This window comes from Hemiscyllium ocellatum, chromosome 5 (genome assembly GCF_020745735.1).
Source record: "Hemiscyllium ocellatum isolate sHemOce1 chromosome 5, sHemOce1.pat.X.cur, whole genome shotgun sequence".
NCBI classification, from domain to species: domain Eukaryota; kingdom Metazoa; phylum Chordata; class Chondrichthyes; order Orectolobiformes; family Hemiscylliidae; genus Hemiscyllium; species Hemiscyllium ocellatum.
The window spans coordinates 127,728,654-127,744,741 of NC_083405.1; the positions used below are offsets into that span (position 1 = coordinate 127,728,654).

The window sequence follows — 16,088 nt, forward strand, 5'->3', positions numbered from 1 at the left end:
TAGGTCCATAATTAGTGAAGTAACCCACCAGACCTCACTGTAGATGTCCAAATGCACATGTACAAAGTACAATGGACCACAAATGCCCATTGTACCATAAATTATCATGCATCATTACCTTGAGAAGTGCTAGAGATTAGAAAATCTAGCTATTTTTGTTTTCTTCCCTTCCTCAAAAATATTAATGCTATAAAATAACACAAAGTTTCAAAATGAAATATGTTACATTTTTGGAGACTATATGGGTTCCAGCAAAATGTTATTATTAGTTAGCTGTATTATGGCACCAATTTGTTTCATAGGCTATTAACTGCAATCAGACAAATTACATAAAAACATCATTCTTTATAACTCCCCTTCCATTTCTGGAGTTCAAATTGAAGAATGGATCGGTTTGTGAAGTGAAACCAAATTAAAAGTTACTGGTGCATGTTTAATTGCCAGGGATCTCATTGCATGTGCAATTCTTTCATTTTGCTCATCTGAAAAAAGAAACCTATAACTAAAATATCTCATCGTGTTACGAATTGGATGACTGTTTTTAAGTGCTTAACATTACTAGCTAATTGTTCTTCAATGCACAGGCACATAACAGTACATTTCTTTAACAAATAATATCAAATAGAATCGTTAAGTAATATATCTCATAACTCTACAATTTCCTAACCTGTGAGTTATGAAAATCTTGTTAACTCATTGGATAGGTAAATACATTTTTTTTAAAAATAGCCCTGTTTTTGGTTCTGAATGTTTCAGTTGCCATTACAATCTAATTTATTCACGTGACTACAAAGTAAAGTTGAAGAAAATTCGAGAGAAAAAGTAATCAAATTCCCAATTATCTATGTAGTTACTTTTAATTTAAAAATGATCCAATTCCAATTCTGTTTTTCTAAATTTTCTCAAATCTTATTGGTATCACAATACTTTGGAAAGTGGACAGTACTGTTCCAAAGTTCCAATGCCTAAACTAAATTTAGAATCTGACCACGGCACACTAGTTCAAAGAAAGACAAGAGATTCTAACAAATTCTGTAATAACGCACAGAATGTCAGTAGAATATGAAAATAACCTATTAAATAATGAAATTGTTCACTTCTAGTGGATTTTAGCACCATTACTTTTTTTAAACCAGTTCAGTGTTACAGTTGATCTTATTGTGTTAATCCCCAGTTAAACAGGTTTAATGGCATTTATTAATATTCCTCAGAATGGAACATTTTAGTTTTCAATAATATTTCATAATTTAAAATTTAATTAAGAAATATTCTACATAACCACAAAGCATAAAAGAAAAGAACTTGCTTCATTGATTGGCTTTTTGAATAAACTCAACGCAATAGAAATTATATTGCAATTTAGAAACTAAAAAGGCAAACAACTGTAGTTCTCGACAGTTCTCCAACATGTCAAAATCAGGTCGAAATGGGTGCTACATAAAACTGCAACAGTACTCTACTCCCTTAGTAGTGCCACAGTGGTTCATTATTTCTTCACTAATAATTACTTCATTCACTAAAATTTAAATTCTTGTTTCAGTACTAAAAAAAACAATTATTTGGTTTCTCCCCTCTTCTGCACAAGATGTGGTGAAAGCTCCTGAACAGCCTGGTTACAATCTAGTGATATTAACACATACCAAAGCCAGTTTCAAATAGAAATAAGTTTGTCAATATCCTGATGCAGCTGAAATTACTTCTTACAGCACAAATGTAGTGTCAGGATCTTATAGAAATGGTGATCAAAATTTCACACTTGTACTGAGATCAAATTTCATTGTTTTCAAAACTGATAACCAAATAACATTGTTCCACATCATTCCTCCTCTCTCTTCTCAGGTAATCAACTTGCCCTTACCATTCAGATTACAAGGTTAATTTCAAATTTCGGCAAGCTTTTTTTTTAAAAAACGTGGCTCATCATTAATCCTAGAAGTTCATACAACGCAAACAGATACGCAATAGTGCTTTAAACACTTCATCCACAGTTTGACATATTCCATAGCAGAACTCACAGAATAGAACGCAGTTGCATTTTAAGCTATTGCTTTTTCAACACACTTCTCTTTTACAATCAATTTCCATTTTTATTGGTGCATGTCCAGCAAGGTCAGATTCAGGCTTTTCCACAATTTTCTCTTCAGCAAGTCTCTTGTCATCATTTTTGACAGTAGCACTCCCCTGACCAAGTTGTTTTAATGCCTTTTCAATTTCAACTTGCTTGACTACAGTCCCCAGGAAACATTTTGGCAAGATCATCTGCAATGCACACCAGAGAGCAGTACGGGCCTTACGTGTTGAAATAGTCAAATCCTTTATGGCAGCTGCCAAAGCCAACACATCTGTGAAACAAAACACGTAAAGAGATTATCATAGATATTGAGAGTTATTGACATTGCGTGATTCTGGAAAAAGATCAGTTTATGTATTACAGCAACCAAATGATAGAGAACAGACAGGAATCAGTCAGCACAGTAAAATGGCAATTATTTAGTACAGCATATTTTGAAAACTTTTGTGATCTATTATTTATAAGCTTTTTAACAAGCATCAAGTTTCATCAAGAACAGAATTTCTTTTGTATTTTTATTACAGACTAGGGAGTTGTCAAATAATAATCTGTTCATTTTTCAGTACTTTATAAGTTAACCAAAGGATAGGTTGGTTTTGTATTTGATTAAGGTTGAGAGAGGCAGAACAGGGAGACTAATATTTATGAAAGGGGTACAGTCTCATAATACATTACTGTCATTCCAACTGATAAATCCTATGTTCAACTTCCCATACAAAGACACAACAATATTTTAACAATAGCAAATTCAATTCTCTTTTGTGTGACCATCTACACCAGAAGCTAATACATTGTGAAGAACTGCTTACCCTTGTCATCATTGTAGCGAGGCGCTCCCTGCCTCTGACGATTTGTAGCATTAATTATTTCATCTTTACGACGTGCTTGTGTGACATGAATGGCTTCCAAATGACAATTGAGAGTTGAAGAGATATTAGCATGAATGGGAGAACTTTGAAGACGCTCCATTTTGCCAAACAAAGTCAAGACCTGCCATACAATTAAAACGATAGTCAGAAATGCTTCCATTCTTAGTGAACATTAAATTTTCAAATTTAACAGTGCTAAGCAGTATAATGGTAAGTACTTCCCCGTGAAGTTTCTCATACATCTCCAATTTACAAAAACAAAATGGAAAAATATTATCTCTGCCATGAATCTGCTTACCAAACTCAATCATGGCTCAATTGATAGTCACAGATGTGCAGTTCAGACAGCCAACTTACAGTACCATAAGCTGTTAGACGAATTCTTCAATCCAAATTTTTGTCAGCCACATTAATTCACAATGTAATAAAAAGTTTAATCTGAGTAAAATCAGTTTCATGCTAAGCTGTCCTTTAATTCCTTTTATGAACAAGATGCAATGTCCTTGCAAGGGGAATGCAAATCCTATTAGCTCAGGGAGGCCAAATCCCACAGGATCTACAGTCAAATCACTCATCAAGTAATTAAGATGACAAATAGAATTTTAACCATCAATACTATGGCGTTCAAGTTTTAAAAAAGCAAAGTCTGGTTACAAATGTCCAGGGTGTTGGTGAGGTTATGTATTTAAGAAAAGAGGTACTGCAATTGGAGGCAGTTCAAAAGAGATTCACTAGGCTGATCACTAGGATTAAGGGACTGACTTACTGAGAAAACAGGTTCAGCCTTTTTTATTAGAAGAAGAAAGATTCTGAGGGAGCTGATAGGGTAAATGTTAACATGTATCCACTAGTGCGAGAATTTCAAATTAGGGGACAGAGTTAAAGAATAAGGAGGCATTCATTTAAAACAGATGCAAAGGAATTTCTTTCTCAGAGGATTGTGATTGTCTAGAATTCCCTACCCCAAAGAATTATGGAGCTAGGTCACTTCAAATATTTAAAGAGGAGGTAGACAGATGACGAAATCATCGACTTGAGGCCTAAATGAGGTGGCTTGGAGAAAAAAAGAGGTATATATCAGATCAGGCATGAACTTAAAGTCATAGAGTCCTACAGCACGGACACAGGCCCTTTGGCCCAAACTGGTCCATGCCAACCAAAAAATGTCCATCCATGCTAACCCCATTTCCCTGTACTTGGCCCATATCCTTCTAAGTAGCTTCCTGATGAAGGGCTTTGGCCCGAAACGTCGAATTTCCTATTCCTTGGATGCTGCCTGACCTGCTGTGCTTTAACCAGCAACACCTTTTCAGCCCATATCCTTCTAAACCTTTGCTATCCATGTATTTGTCCAAATGCCTTTTAAATGTTGTTAATTAACCCACCTTAACCACTTCCACTAGCAGCTCATTCCATATGCATTCTACCCTCTATGTAAAACAGTTGCCCTGCAGATTCCCTTTTATTCTTTCCCCTCTAACCTTAAACTGATGCCCCCTTGTCCTCGATTCTCCAACCCTGGGAAAAAGACTGAGTGCATTCACCCTATCCATGCCTCTCATGATCTTATACATTTCTATAAAATCCCCCCTCAGTCTCTTCTGTTCTAAAGAGTCATAGCTTCTCCTAACTTAGAGAATTACAGGACAGGCTTAGAACATAGAACAATACAGCACAGAACAGGCCCTTCGGCCCACGATGTTGTGCCAAACATTTGTCCTAGCTTAAGCACCTATCCATGTACCTATCCAATTGCCGCTTAAAGATCACCAATGATTCTGACTCTACCCGGAGAGTGGTGGGGGCATGGAATGCGCTGCCTGTGGGAGTGACAAAGAACCCATCCCTGACATCACCCTCTATACCTTCCACCCTTCACCTTAAATTTAATGTCCCCTTCTAACACTCTGTTGTACCCGGAGAAAAAGTCTCTGACTGTCTATCCGTTCCCCTGATCATCTTATAAACCTCTACCAAGTCATCCCTCATCCTTCGCCGTTCCAATGAGAAAAGGCCTAGCACTCTCAACCTATCCTCGTACGACCTATTCTCCATTCCAGGCAACATCCTGGTAAGTCTCCTCTGCACCCTCGTCAAAGTTTCCACATCTTTCTTAAAATGAAGAGACCAGAACTGCACACAGTACTTCAAATTCCAAACGTTGCCTTACCAAGATCCTGTACAGCTGCAACATCACCTCACGACTTTTGAATTCAATCCCTCTGCTAATGAACACTAATACACCATAGGCCTTCTTACAAGCTCTATCCACCTGAGTGGCAACTTTCAAAGAGCTATGAACATAGACCTCAAGATCCCCCTGCTCCTCCAGCTTACTAAGAACTCTACTGTTAACCCTGTATTCCGCATTCTTATTTGTCCTTCCAAAATGGACAACCTCACACTTGGCAGGGTTGAACTTCTTCTGCCACTTCTCAGCCCAGCTCTGCATCATATCTAAGTCCCTTTGCAGCTGGCAACAGCCCTCCTCACTATCCACAACTCCACCTATCTTCGTATCATCTGCAAATTTACTGACCCACCCTTCAACTCCCTCTTCCAAGTCATTAATAAAAATTACAAACAGCAGAGGACCCAGAACTGATCCCTGCGGAACTCCACTTGTAACTGGGCTCCAGGCCGAATATTTACCATCTACCACCACTCTGACTTCGACCAGTTAGCCAGTTCTCTATCCAACTGGCCAAATTTCCCACTATCCCATGCCTCCTGACTTTTCGCATAAGCCTACCATGGGGAACCTTATCATATGCCTTACTAAAATCCATGTACACTACATCCACTGCTCTACCCTCATCCACATGCTTGGTCACCTCCTCAAAGAATTCAATAAGACTTGTAAGGCAAGACCTACCCCTCACAAGTCCGTGCTGGCTTGAGAGGCTAAACGGTATAATTCTGCTTCATCAGATGATTTGACCTTTTTTTTTTGCAAAATCTGCATACTTCAAAGCTTTCAGAGAACTCCAGAAAGGTTTTCATGATCAGAGGTATATGGTTGGTATGTTCTATAGTTTTTCATGGAATTAGCTTCAGTGAGCTGAAAATGTGTTGCTGGTAAGGCGTAACAGGTCAGGCAGCATCTAAGGAGCAGGAGAATCGTCGTTTCGGGCATGAGCCCTTCTTCAGGAATGAGGAGAGTGTGCCAAGCAGGCGAAGATAAAAGGTAGGGAGGAGGGACTTGGGGGAGGGGCGTTGGAAATGCGATAGGTGGAAGGAGGTTAAGGTGAGGGTGATAGGTTGAAGTGGGGGTGGGGGCGGAGAGGTCAGGAAGAAGATTGCAGGTTAGGAAGGTGGTGCTGAGTTCGAGGGATGGGACTGAGACAAGGTGGGGGGAGGGGAAATGAGGAAACTGGAGAAATCTGAGTTCATCCCTTGTAGTTGGTGGGTTCCTAGACGGAAGGTGAGGCGCTCTTTCTCCAGCCATCATGTTGCTATGGTCTGGCGATGGAGGAGTCCAAGGACCTGCATGTTCTTGGTGGAGTGGGAGGGGGAGTTGAAGTGTTGAGCCATGGGGTGGTTGGTCCAGGTGTCCCAGAGGTGTTCTCTGAAACATTCCGCAAGTAGGCGGTCTATCTGTCCAATATAGAGGAGGCCACATCGGGTGTAGCGGATGCAGTAAATGGTGTGTGTGGAGGTGCAGGTGAATTTTGGTGGATATGGAAGGATCCTTGGGGCCTTGGAGGGAAGTGTGGGCGCAAGTTTTGCATTTCTTGCGGTTGCAGGGGAAGGTGCCGGGAGTGGAGGTTGGGTTGGTGGGGGGTGTGGACCTAACGAGGGAGTCACGGAGGGAGTGGTCTTTTCGGAACGCTGATGGGGGAGGGGAGGGAAATATATCCCTGGTGGTGGGGTCCGTTTGGAGGTGGCAGAAATGACGACAGATGACCGCACTTTCCCTCCAGACGTGATCGACGATGCTCTCCACCACATCTCCTCCACTTCCTGCTCCACTGCCCTTGAGCCTCGCCCCTTCAATCGCCACCAGGACAGAACCCCACTGATCCTCACCTATCACCCCACCAACCTCCATATACATCACATCATCTGTTGTCATTTCTGCCACCTCCAAACGGACCCCACCACCAGGGATATATTTCCCTCCCCTCCCCTATCAGCGTTCCGAAAAGACCACTCCCTCCGTGACTCCCTCGTCAGGTCCACACTCCCACCAACCCAACCTCCACTCCTGGCACCTTCCCCTGTAACCGCAAGAAATGCAAAACTTGCGCCCACACTTCCCTCCAAGGCCCCAAGGATCCTTCCATATCCACCAAAATTCACCTGCACCTCCACACACACACCATTTACTGCATTCCCTACACCCGATGTGGCCTCCTCTATATTGGACAGATAGACCGCCTACTTGCGGAATGTTTCAGAGAACACCTCTGGGACACCTGGACCAACCACCCCATGGCTCAACACTTCAACTCCCCCTCCCACTCCACCAAGAACATGCAGGTCCTTGGACTCCTCCATTGCCAGACCATAGCAACATGATGGCTGGAGAAAGAGCGCCTCACCTTCCGCCTAGGAACCCACCAACCACAAGGGATGAACTCAGATTTCTCCAGTTTCTTCATTTCCCCTCCCCCCACCTTGTCTCAGTCCCATCCCTCGAACTCAGCACCACCTTCCTAACCTGCAATCTTCTTCCTGACCTCTCCGTCCCCACCCCCACTCCAGCCTATCACCCTCACCTTAACCTCCTTCCACCTATCGCATTTCCAACACCCCTCCCCCAAGTCCCTCCTCCCTACCTTTTATCTTCGCCTGCTTGGCACACTCTCCTCATTACTGAAGAAGGGCTCATGCCCGAAACGTCGATTCTCCTGCTCCTTGGATGCTGCCTGACCAGCAACACATTTTCAGCTCTGATCTCCAGCATCTGCAGTCCTCACTTTCTCCTATTAGCTTCAGTGAGGTCAAACTCATCAGTTTTGTCATCTGTTGTGCATCAATGCTGAGATATTAAGTAGGACAGGGAGCTATTGTATAGGCATTCATCTCAGTGTATTATGAGGTTCATCAGGGATACTAATGGAGACACAGTCATATTGTCATACAAGAAGAAACAGACACTTCGGTCCAACTGCTGCCTGTAATCCCAAACTAAACTAGTCCCACCTGCTTACCCTTGGCCCATATCCCTCCAAACATTTCTAATTCATGTAATTAATTATCCACATATCTTTTAGCATTGTAACCGTACCCACATTCACCACTTCCTCTGGAAATTCATTTCACACACGAACGACTAAAAAAAATTTGCCCCTTATGACTGTTTAAAATCTTTTAAAGATATGTCTCCCTAGTCCTGAAATCCCACACCCTCAAGAAAAGATACCTGCCATTCATCTTATCTATACCCTTCATGAGTTTATAAGCCTCTAAGGTCATCCCTTAATCTCCTACTCTCCAGTGAAAAGAAAGTTGAGTATTTTTGTGGCTGCCCTCTGACCAAAGAGGGGAGCATATTCTGAACAGCAGACAAAAGGTATGGCTAGCAGTACCCAGAATGGAGGTGCTTTAGTTTCCAGACAAATTTTATTCTGATCTTGGTCTTTTCTATGACAGTTTTGCAAATTCAAGCTGACTCCAAGGTACCTGGGAAATGGGTCATTCCTGTCTGATGTGCTGGGAGATACCGGAAGTTCACAGTTAGTTGCTGAGGTGTAAAGAATTGACTGTGGTCTCACTTGAATTTGGATGGTGATGCCAGTAGTTAACGATCACTCTGTCACCTCGAAGTCCTGAGACAAGGAACTGCTGAGAGTTGATTGGGTAGCAAGGGCCAGATCATCTGTTTAAACAAACTTCCTAGAAGTGGTCGGAGGCATGTCATTCACACACTGAGGCACAAGAAACAACAACATTGATTTTGCAAAGTCCTCCTTACCAGCATCTAGAGTTGTGCCAAAATTGGGAGAGTCATCTCAGAGACTGCTCAAGCAAAAACCTGATAGTCATATTCACGGAATATGACACTACCCCATTGACATTGTCCCAGATGCCAGAATCACCATCACCAGATGTGTGCTGTTCCATTAATAGGACAAACTTTCCAAAAATGGTATCAGAGTGAGTTGTGCTGGGGTTCATCAACATTGTTGTTGAAGATGAAGTCTTATGGCATCAGATCAAACATGGTGAGGAAACTTCCTAATCACATCTCTATTAATGAATTCAGAACTCCACCAGACTAAACAACACTTAAAGGGAGCACTAAGGGTAGCAAATATACTTTGGGCCAGGTTCTTCAATGTCCATCACCGTGAGTGACTCCACTACTGACCAAGCTGGCCAAGTGCTTAAGGACAGATATACCTAGTCTAGTAGGTAGGAGTAGTGAAGGAACAAACAAAGAGAGCAAAATATAATTGATCTTATCCTTACCACCTTGCCTGTCAGATACATCTCCTGATGAAGGGCTTTCGCCAGAAACGTCAATATTCCTGTTCCTCAAATGCTGCCTGAACTGCTGTGCTTCTCCAGCACCACACTCTCAACTCAATCTCCAGCATCTGCAGTCCTCACTTTCACCTGTCAGATACATCTATTCATGACAGTATCAGCAGGAGTGACCACCACACTTGTCCTTGTGAAGACAAAGTCATATATTCATAATATGGAGGTTGTTTAGCTCAGTTGGCTGGATGGCTGGTTTGTAATGCATATTGACCCAGCAGCTTGGGTTCAATTCCTGCACCAGCTAAATTACCATGAAGAAATATTCTTCATTACTATTCTTGCTTGCCTGCGGTATGGTGCCTCTCAGGTTAAACCACCAACAATTGTCTCTCTAATGAGAGAGCAACCCTATTGTCTATGTCAATATTCCCTTTGATTTAAAATAGAGATCATGATGCACCTTGGTCATCAACAGCAACAGGAGTATATTCAACCACAATATATAATTTCTTGGCTTGGCAGACCCCTAAATTGACCATTACTATCATACCAGCTTTTTTTCTTGCATAATCCAGAGAGATCATAGAAAATAGTCAAACCGCTTCCAAAATTTAAATTAAATGTTAATGATTCTTAGTGTTTACTGGTACAAGTAATAAATCTGTTCTTAAAATTCTAATTTTGTGGCCAAGGAAAGAAAAGTCAATAGGTAATAATAGTTAGCCTGGAAATAACCAAATGTTTTCAAATTGCAATTTACTTTAACAAATGCTTAGTACATATCCAATATTCTTTATAAACAGCTTTTCAAGTAGATAATAAGTAAAATTGTATATAAATAATTTACTGGGTAGAGTCATATAGCATGGAAGTACACCCTTTGGTCCACTTGTCCATGCCAACCAGCTATCCTAAACTGAACTAGTTCCATTTGCTTATGTTTTGCCCATTCCCATCTAAATTAAGGCCCGAGAGAACAGGAAAAATAACAAGAACAAATTGTGTTAAAAAATTAAACAAAACACAAATATGAATCATACCCTAGCTTGTTCGCGTAACTGATCAACAATTAAACGATCTACTCTTGAAGGGTTGGAAGGCAGGCGAGGAATAGGTGTATTGTTTGAACTAGACACTCGCTTTCCAGGAAAATTTCTTGCAAGCTCTGCTTCAGTCTGTAATTAAAGAAGTGAATTAGGACATGTTTTGAATTTGACTTCATAGTTTTTGTTAAAATTTTGTGGAAAAAGTTAAATTAATAGGTTTGCATTATTTGTGAACATGAATGGACACAATTGTAGAGAAGTATCAACATTTACAAATGAAATGAATCAAAGAATTGCTGAATCATAGAATCCCTACAGTGTGGAAACAAGCCCTTTGGCCTAACAAGTCCACACCAACCCTCTAAAGAGTAACCCACCCAAACCCATTCCCCTACTCTATTACTCTACATTTACCCCGACTAACTTACACTTCACTTACACACTATTGTCAATTTAGCATGGCCAATTCACCAAAACTGCACATTTTTGGACCATGGGAGGAAACTGGAACACCCAGAGGAAACCCACACAAACACGGGGAGAGCGTGCAAACTCCACACAGTCACCCGGAGCTGGAATCAAACCCGGGTTCCTGGCGCTGTGAGGCAGCAGTGCTAACTACAGAGCCACCATGCCGCCCCAAATGATCTGGAAATGAAAAAGAATGTTGTAAATTCAGCTGGTAAATTTTCACGTACAAGGACCTGGCAAGATTTGGAACCAGAACTCTAAAAATAAATTTCAGGTTTAAAAAAAAGGCAAAAAAAATGACATCCTAATTTCTAAATCTAGGGGACTGTAAATGCAATGAGGCAATGGTGAATCAATACAGGGTATTGGCTGGGCCACAACAGGAGTACTTTTCATTGTCCACACATCTCTGCCTGCAATTCACAAAGCATCAAAGTAACAACTCTGTCACTGATTGCCACATTGACAAGCAACTAAGTACTCTTCTGCTCTTAGCCATCTGGGAAATGCGACTGGGCCTCAAGAAGGGAGATGAAAAGATGTTCATTACAATAGGGTTCCTCTCAAGACTCCTTCATTACTCAGGCCTTGCCTCCTCTCCCTCCCTCAGGCAGAGCAGAGCTGGAGAGATCAAAGTGGTGTGCAAATCTAATGCAGAGTGGGAAACACTGCATTAATATGTAAATGGCAGATTGTATATCTTATAGTGGTAAATTTAATCCTGACATAAAGGCAAATAAAGGGTAAGGGAATTTCCATCTAAATGATATTTAATCCTGACATTAAAAGACAGTTGATCTTTAATGGGGTGAGGCTGTCACCAAGCAGACTGCAAACTGTACAGGAGGTAACACTATACTGAAGAGTGAGGGGTGAAATGGTACTCCAGAAGAATAGAAAGCTAAGGTGGAGGGGTTACACTCTTACTCAAGACTGACCATGGTATAATAATTAGAGATATCCATAATTCGGGAGACTAATACATAGTGTCAGTTTGGGTGGAGACAAGGATATAGAAGGGGAAAACGAAAAGAAGTTACCAAGAGGGGTGGTTTACAAGTCCCCTAACAATAATCACAATGTAGGACAAAGTGTATAAAGATCAAGTGGATGCTTGCAATAAATGGTTGGCAATTAATCATGGGTGATTTTAATCTACATGTAACAACAAAATAAGGCCATAGGAGTGGGCTTGATAGCTCAGTTAGCTGAAATGAACTGGGATATTAGGCTAGGAGACAAATCAGCATAAAAAAGTGGCAGATATTTGAGGGTGTTACAAAAATTTTTGTATGGGGAGTGTTCCATTTTGTTACTCATTTATAAGTGCCCAGCAAACGAGTGACTTACTAGGTAACTTCAAAATGCAATTAAATATCATTGCCATTGCTTTGGACCCAGAGTCACATGATGGGCAGAATGGGGTAATGAAGGCAGATTGCGTTCCCTAAAAGGACACCGGTGAACCAAATGGGATTTTTAAAAAATCAACAAGTCATTTCAATGTCACCATTACTCAGACAGCTCATGTTCTACCAGCTGTTACATTAAATTTGAACTCATCTCCTGAGCATTAGCCTTGCCCTATGGGTTGCTTGTTCAGTCACATTACCCAAAAGAACATTTCAGAATACTCAGCATAAGTATCTTCATAATAGAAGGAAAAAATTGTAAGAGGAGGATCTATTGAAGTGGAAACTCATGGGTAACGTATTAACATGGGTAAAAGATTGGCTAGCTGCCAGAAAACACAGTATGCATGAACGGATCTTTATCTGACTGGCAGGTTGTGATGAGCGGAGTCCCACAGGAATCTGTGCTAGGTGCTCAGCTTTTTACAATATATATCAATGACTGATGAAGGGACTGAAAGCATGGTGGCTGAATGCGCAGATGGCATAAAGATCAATAGGAAAGTATATTTGAAAAAGCAAAAAGAGCCTACAGTAGGTTGAATGAACAAAAGTCTGGTATATGGGGCCAAATATGTGAAAATGCAAAGTTGTTCACTTCAGCAGGAAGAATAAAAAAGCAGAACATTACTTAAACAGAGAACAACTGCAGAATTCCTAGGAGCAGAGGAACCTAAGTGTTCTGGAGCATGAATCAAAAAAAGGTTGCACAATATTGTGCAGAGGATTATTCCTAATCTAAAACAAAGTAACCTAACCTACGCACCCCTCAATTCACTGCTTTCCATGTCAGGCAGTCGCTTTAATGTTCCTAATGGCTCTGCTTCCACCACCACAGCTGGCAACGCATTCCATGCATTCACAACGGTGTAAAGGACCTACATCTGACGTCTCCTCTATACCTTCCTTCTAATATCTTAAAAGTATGATCGCTCGTGCCACTCAATCCTGCTCTGGGGAAAAGTCTCTGGCTATTGACTTTATCCATGTCTCTCATTACTTGTATACCTCAATCAGGTCACCTCTCTTCCTTCTCCTCTCCAGAGAGGAAAGTTCAAGCTTAGTCAACCTCTCTTCCTAAGACAAGCCCTCCAGTCCATGTAGCATCCTGGTAAACCTCCTTTGCACTCTCTCCAAAGCCTTATTATCTTTCCTATAATAGGGTGACCAGAACTGGACACAATATTCCAAGTGTGGTCTCACCAGGGTCTTGAAGAGTTGTAGCAAAACCTCGCAGCTCTTAAAGACCCCTGAGGGACACCACTTAACACTGACCTCTAGGCAGAGTACTTTCCAAATACAACCACTCTCTGCCTTCTGTCAGCCAACCAGTTCGGAATCCAGACAGCCACATCTCCCTGGATCCCATACTTCCTGACTTTCTGAATGAGCCTACCATGAGGAACCTTATCAAATGCCTTGCTGAAGTCCATATACACCATATCCACTGCTCGACCTACGCCTACTTGTCTCGTCACCTCCTCAAAGAACTGAATAAGATTTGTGAGGCACGACCTGCCCCTCACAAAGCCATGCTGACTTCCTTTAATCATATTATGCTTTTCTAAATAGTCATAAATCCTACCCCTCAGAATTCTTTCCTTGCTGACCACAGACGTAAGACTGACTGGTCTGTAATTGCCAGGGATTTCCTTATTCCCCTTCTTGAAAAGAGGAACAACATTCGCCTCCCTCCAATTCTCCGGTACAACACCAGTGGAGAATGAGGAAGCGAAGATCTTCGCCAGTGGCTTAGCAACCTCCATTCACGCTTCCTGGAGCAACCTAGAATAAATCTGGTCTGGCCCTGGGACTTATCTTAATGTTTGCCAAAATTTCCAGCACATCAACTTCATTAATCTTATCTGTCCAAGCCTGTTTCGCAGCTCCTCAAAAGTTCTCATTCACAACACGGTCCCTTTCCTTCATGAAAACTGAAGCAAAAAAAACATTTAGGGCTTCCCCGATCTGCTCAGACTCCACGCACAAGTTCCCTATTCTATGATTGACTGGCCTTATCTTCTCACTGATCATTCTCTTATTCCTTACATAAAGAGTAAAAATCTATAAAGTAATCAGGAAGACTAATTGAAATAACTGCAGAAAGACCAGTATCCTGTCACCAAGTCACCCTTTATTTACTTGTGCACAGTACACTGGCTGTGTCCAGCCAGCTCAGAGTTGGTCCCCTGAACTGAGGAGATTTTAAATCTCCTATTAATTTTGGTCAGCCAGTGCCTCCTGATTGACTGGGGTTGTTAACCTGGGCCAAGGATCTCGTGGTCAATTAGGTTCACCTGGTTCCAATCAATAATTAAATACTATCCTCTATCACAAAGAAATTGAACATAGTAATAAAGATGTTATGCTTTAGTTTTATAGGGCATTGGTGAGCTCAATCCTGTATGCAGTTGATCTCCTTAAAAGGATGTAAATAAGTTGGAGGTAGTTCAGAGGCTTACCAGACTGATATCTGAATTAACTAGGTTGTCAAACTTGTGAAGGTTGGACAGATTTGACCCATCTCCACTGAAATATAGAACAGTGAGATATGATCGGACTGAATTATACAAAAGGTTCTGAATCGATTTGACAAGGTGGTCATGGAAAAGAAATTTCCTCATGAGTCAATCTGGAATTTGGGGCAATATTTAAAAGTTAGGGATTTTTTTTAGGACAAAGGTGAGGAGAGGTTCTCTCTTGGTAGGTTGTGCATCTTTGAAATTTTTCAAAAGCAGTAGATTCATTGAACATTTTTCAGGAAAGGCAGGCAAGATTAGATTCCCTAAAGTGTGGAAATAGGCCCTTCAGCCCAACAAGTCCACACCGACCCTCCGAACAGTAACCCACCCAGACCCATTTCCCTCTGACTAATGCACCTAACACTATGGGCAATTCACCCGACCTGTGGGAGGAAACCGGAGCACTCAGAGGAAACCCACGCAGACGTGGGGAGAATGTGCAAACTCCAAACAGTCACCCAAGGCTGGAATCAAACCTGGGACCTTATTGCTGTGAGGCAGCAGTGCTAATCACTGAGCCACTGTGCCGTCTTGTTAGGCAGGAGAATCAAAAATGGAGGATTAATGAGGATGTGTAATTCAAAATACAAAATTTATCAGCCATGATCTCATTGAATGGCACTGCAGACTTGACAGGCTGTATGTCTTCTTCCATTCTTAGTTTATATGTTCTGTTTGCTGGACTGATCAGAACTATAGGAAGTAGTGTAAGGTGTACATTAACAATAGTGAGCTGAGCTAAAGGGAAATTCTTCACTCAAGGTTGTGCATCTTTGAATTACTCAGTTGTTCGAGTAGATTTAAAACTGAGATCAATCAAATTTTGGATTCTAATGGAAGAAGGAATTTGAAAATTGTTAACAAAAAGTGAAGTTGGCATTCAGCTATCACCTTGTTGAGATGAACCATAATGCTCAACGAGTCATTTGCCAGTTTTTTTATTTCTCATGTTCTAGAGGCCAAGCATTTAACACATGAGAATAGTGTCTTTAATTAACCTAACAGGATATCAACAATATCAGTGTGTATGCTTGAAATATCTGAAGGTAAGTTACACTATAATTAAATGGAACAAATGTTTTTAATATTACCTTGACTATAATTTTCCATTATTAGTGAAAACCAACTCAAATGTGGATGATTTCAGCTTAAATTTCTTAAAGCATTTCAACTTTCATGTACTTAATTGATTCGCTTAAAAAAAAGGCTTAATGCTACACCCTTGTACATTATATTGTAATGGTTATATTACTGTAAGCATCTTC

At 41.0% G+C, this 16,088-nt stretch overlaps 1 protein-coding gene across 2 annotated transcripts in view; it reads right to left on the bottom strand.

Moving 5' to 3' along the window:
• Positions 1-764: 764 nt before the first annotated feature.
• The window catches only part of LOC132816160 (meiosis-specific coiled-coil domain-containing protein MEIOC-like), a 54,261-nt gene continuing 38,937 nt past the window's right edge, over positions 765-16,088 (bottom strand). For both annotated transcript variants that reach the window (XM_060825644.1, XM_060825643.1), the window contains exons 6-8: positions 10,413-10,547; positions 2,881-3,061; positions 765-2,342 (exon numbers count right to left, since the gene is read on the bottom strand). In XM_060825644.1, coding sequence (XP_060681627.1) covers positions 2,053-2,342; positions 2,881-3,061; positions 10,413-10,547 — 606 coding nt within the window. In that variant the 3' untranslated portion in view covers positions 765-2,052. The remainder of the gene's footprint in view (positions 2,343-2,880; positions 3,062-10,412; positions 10,548-16,088) is intronic.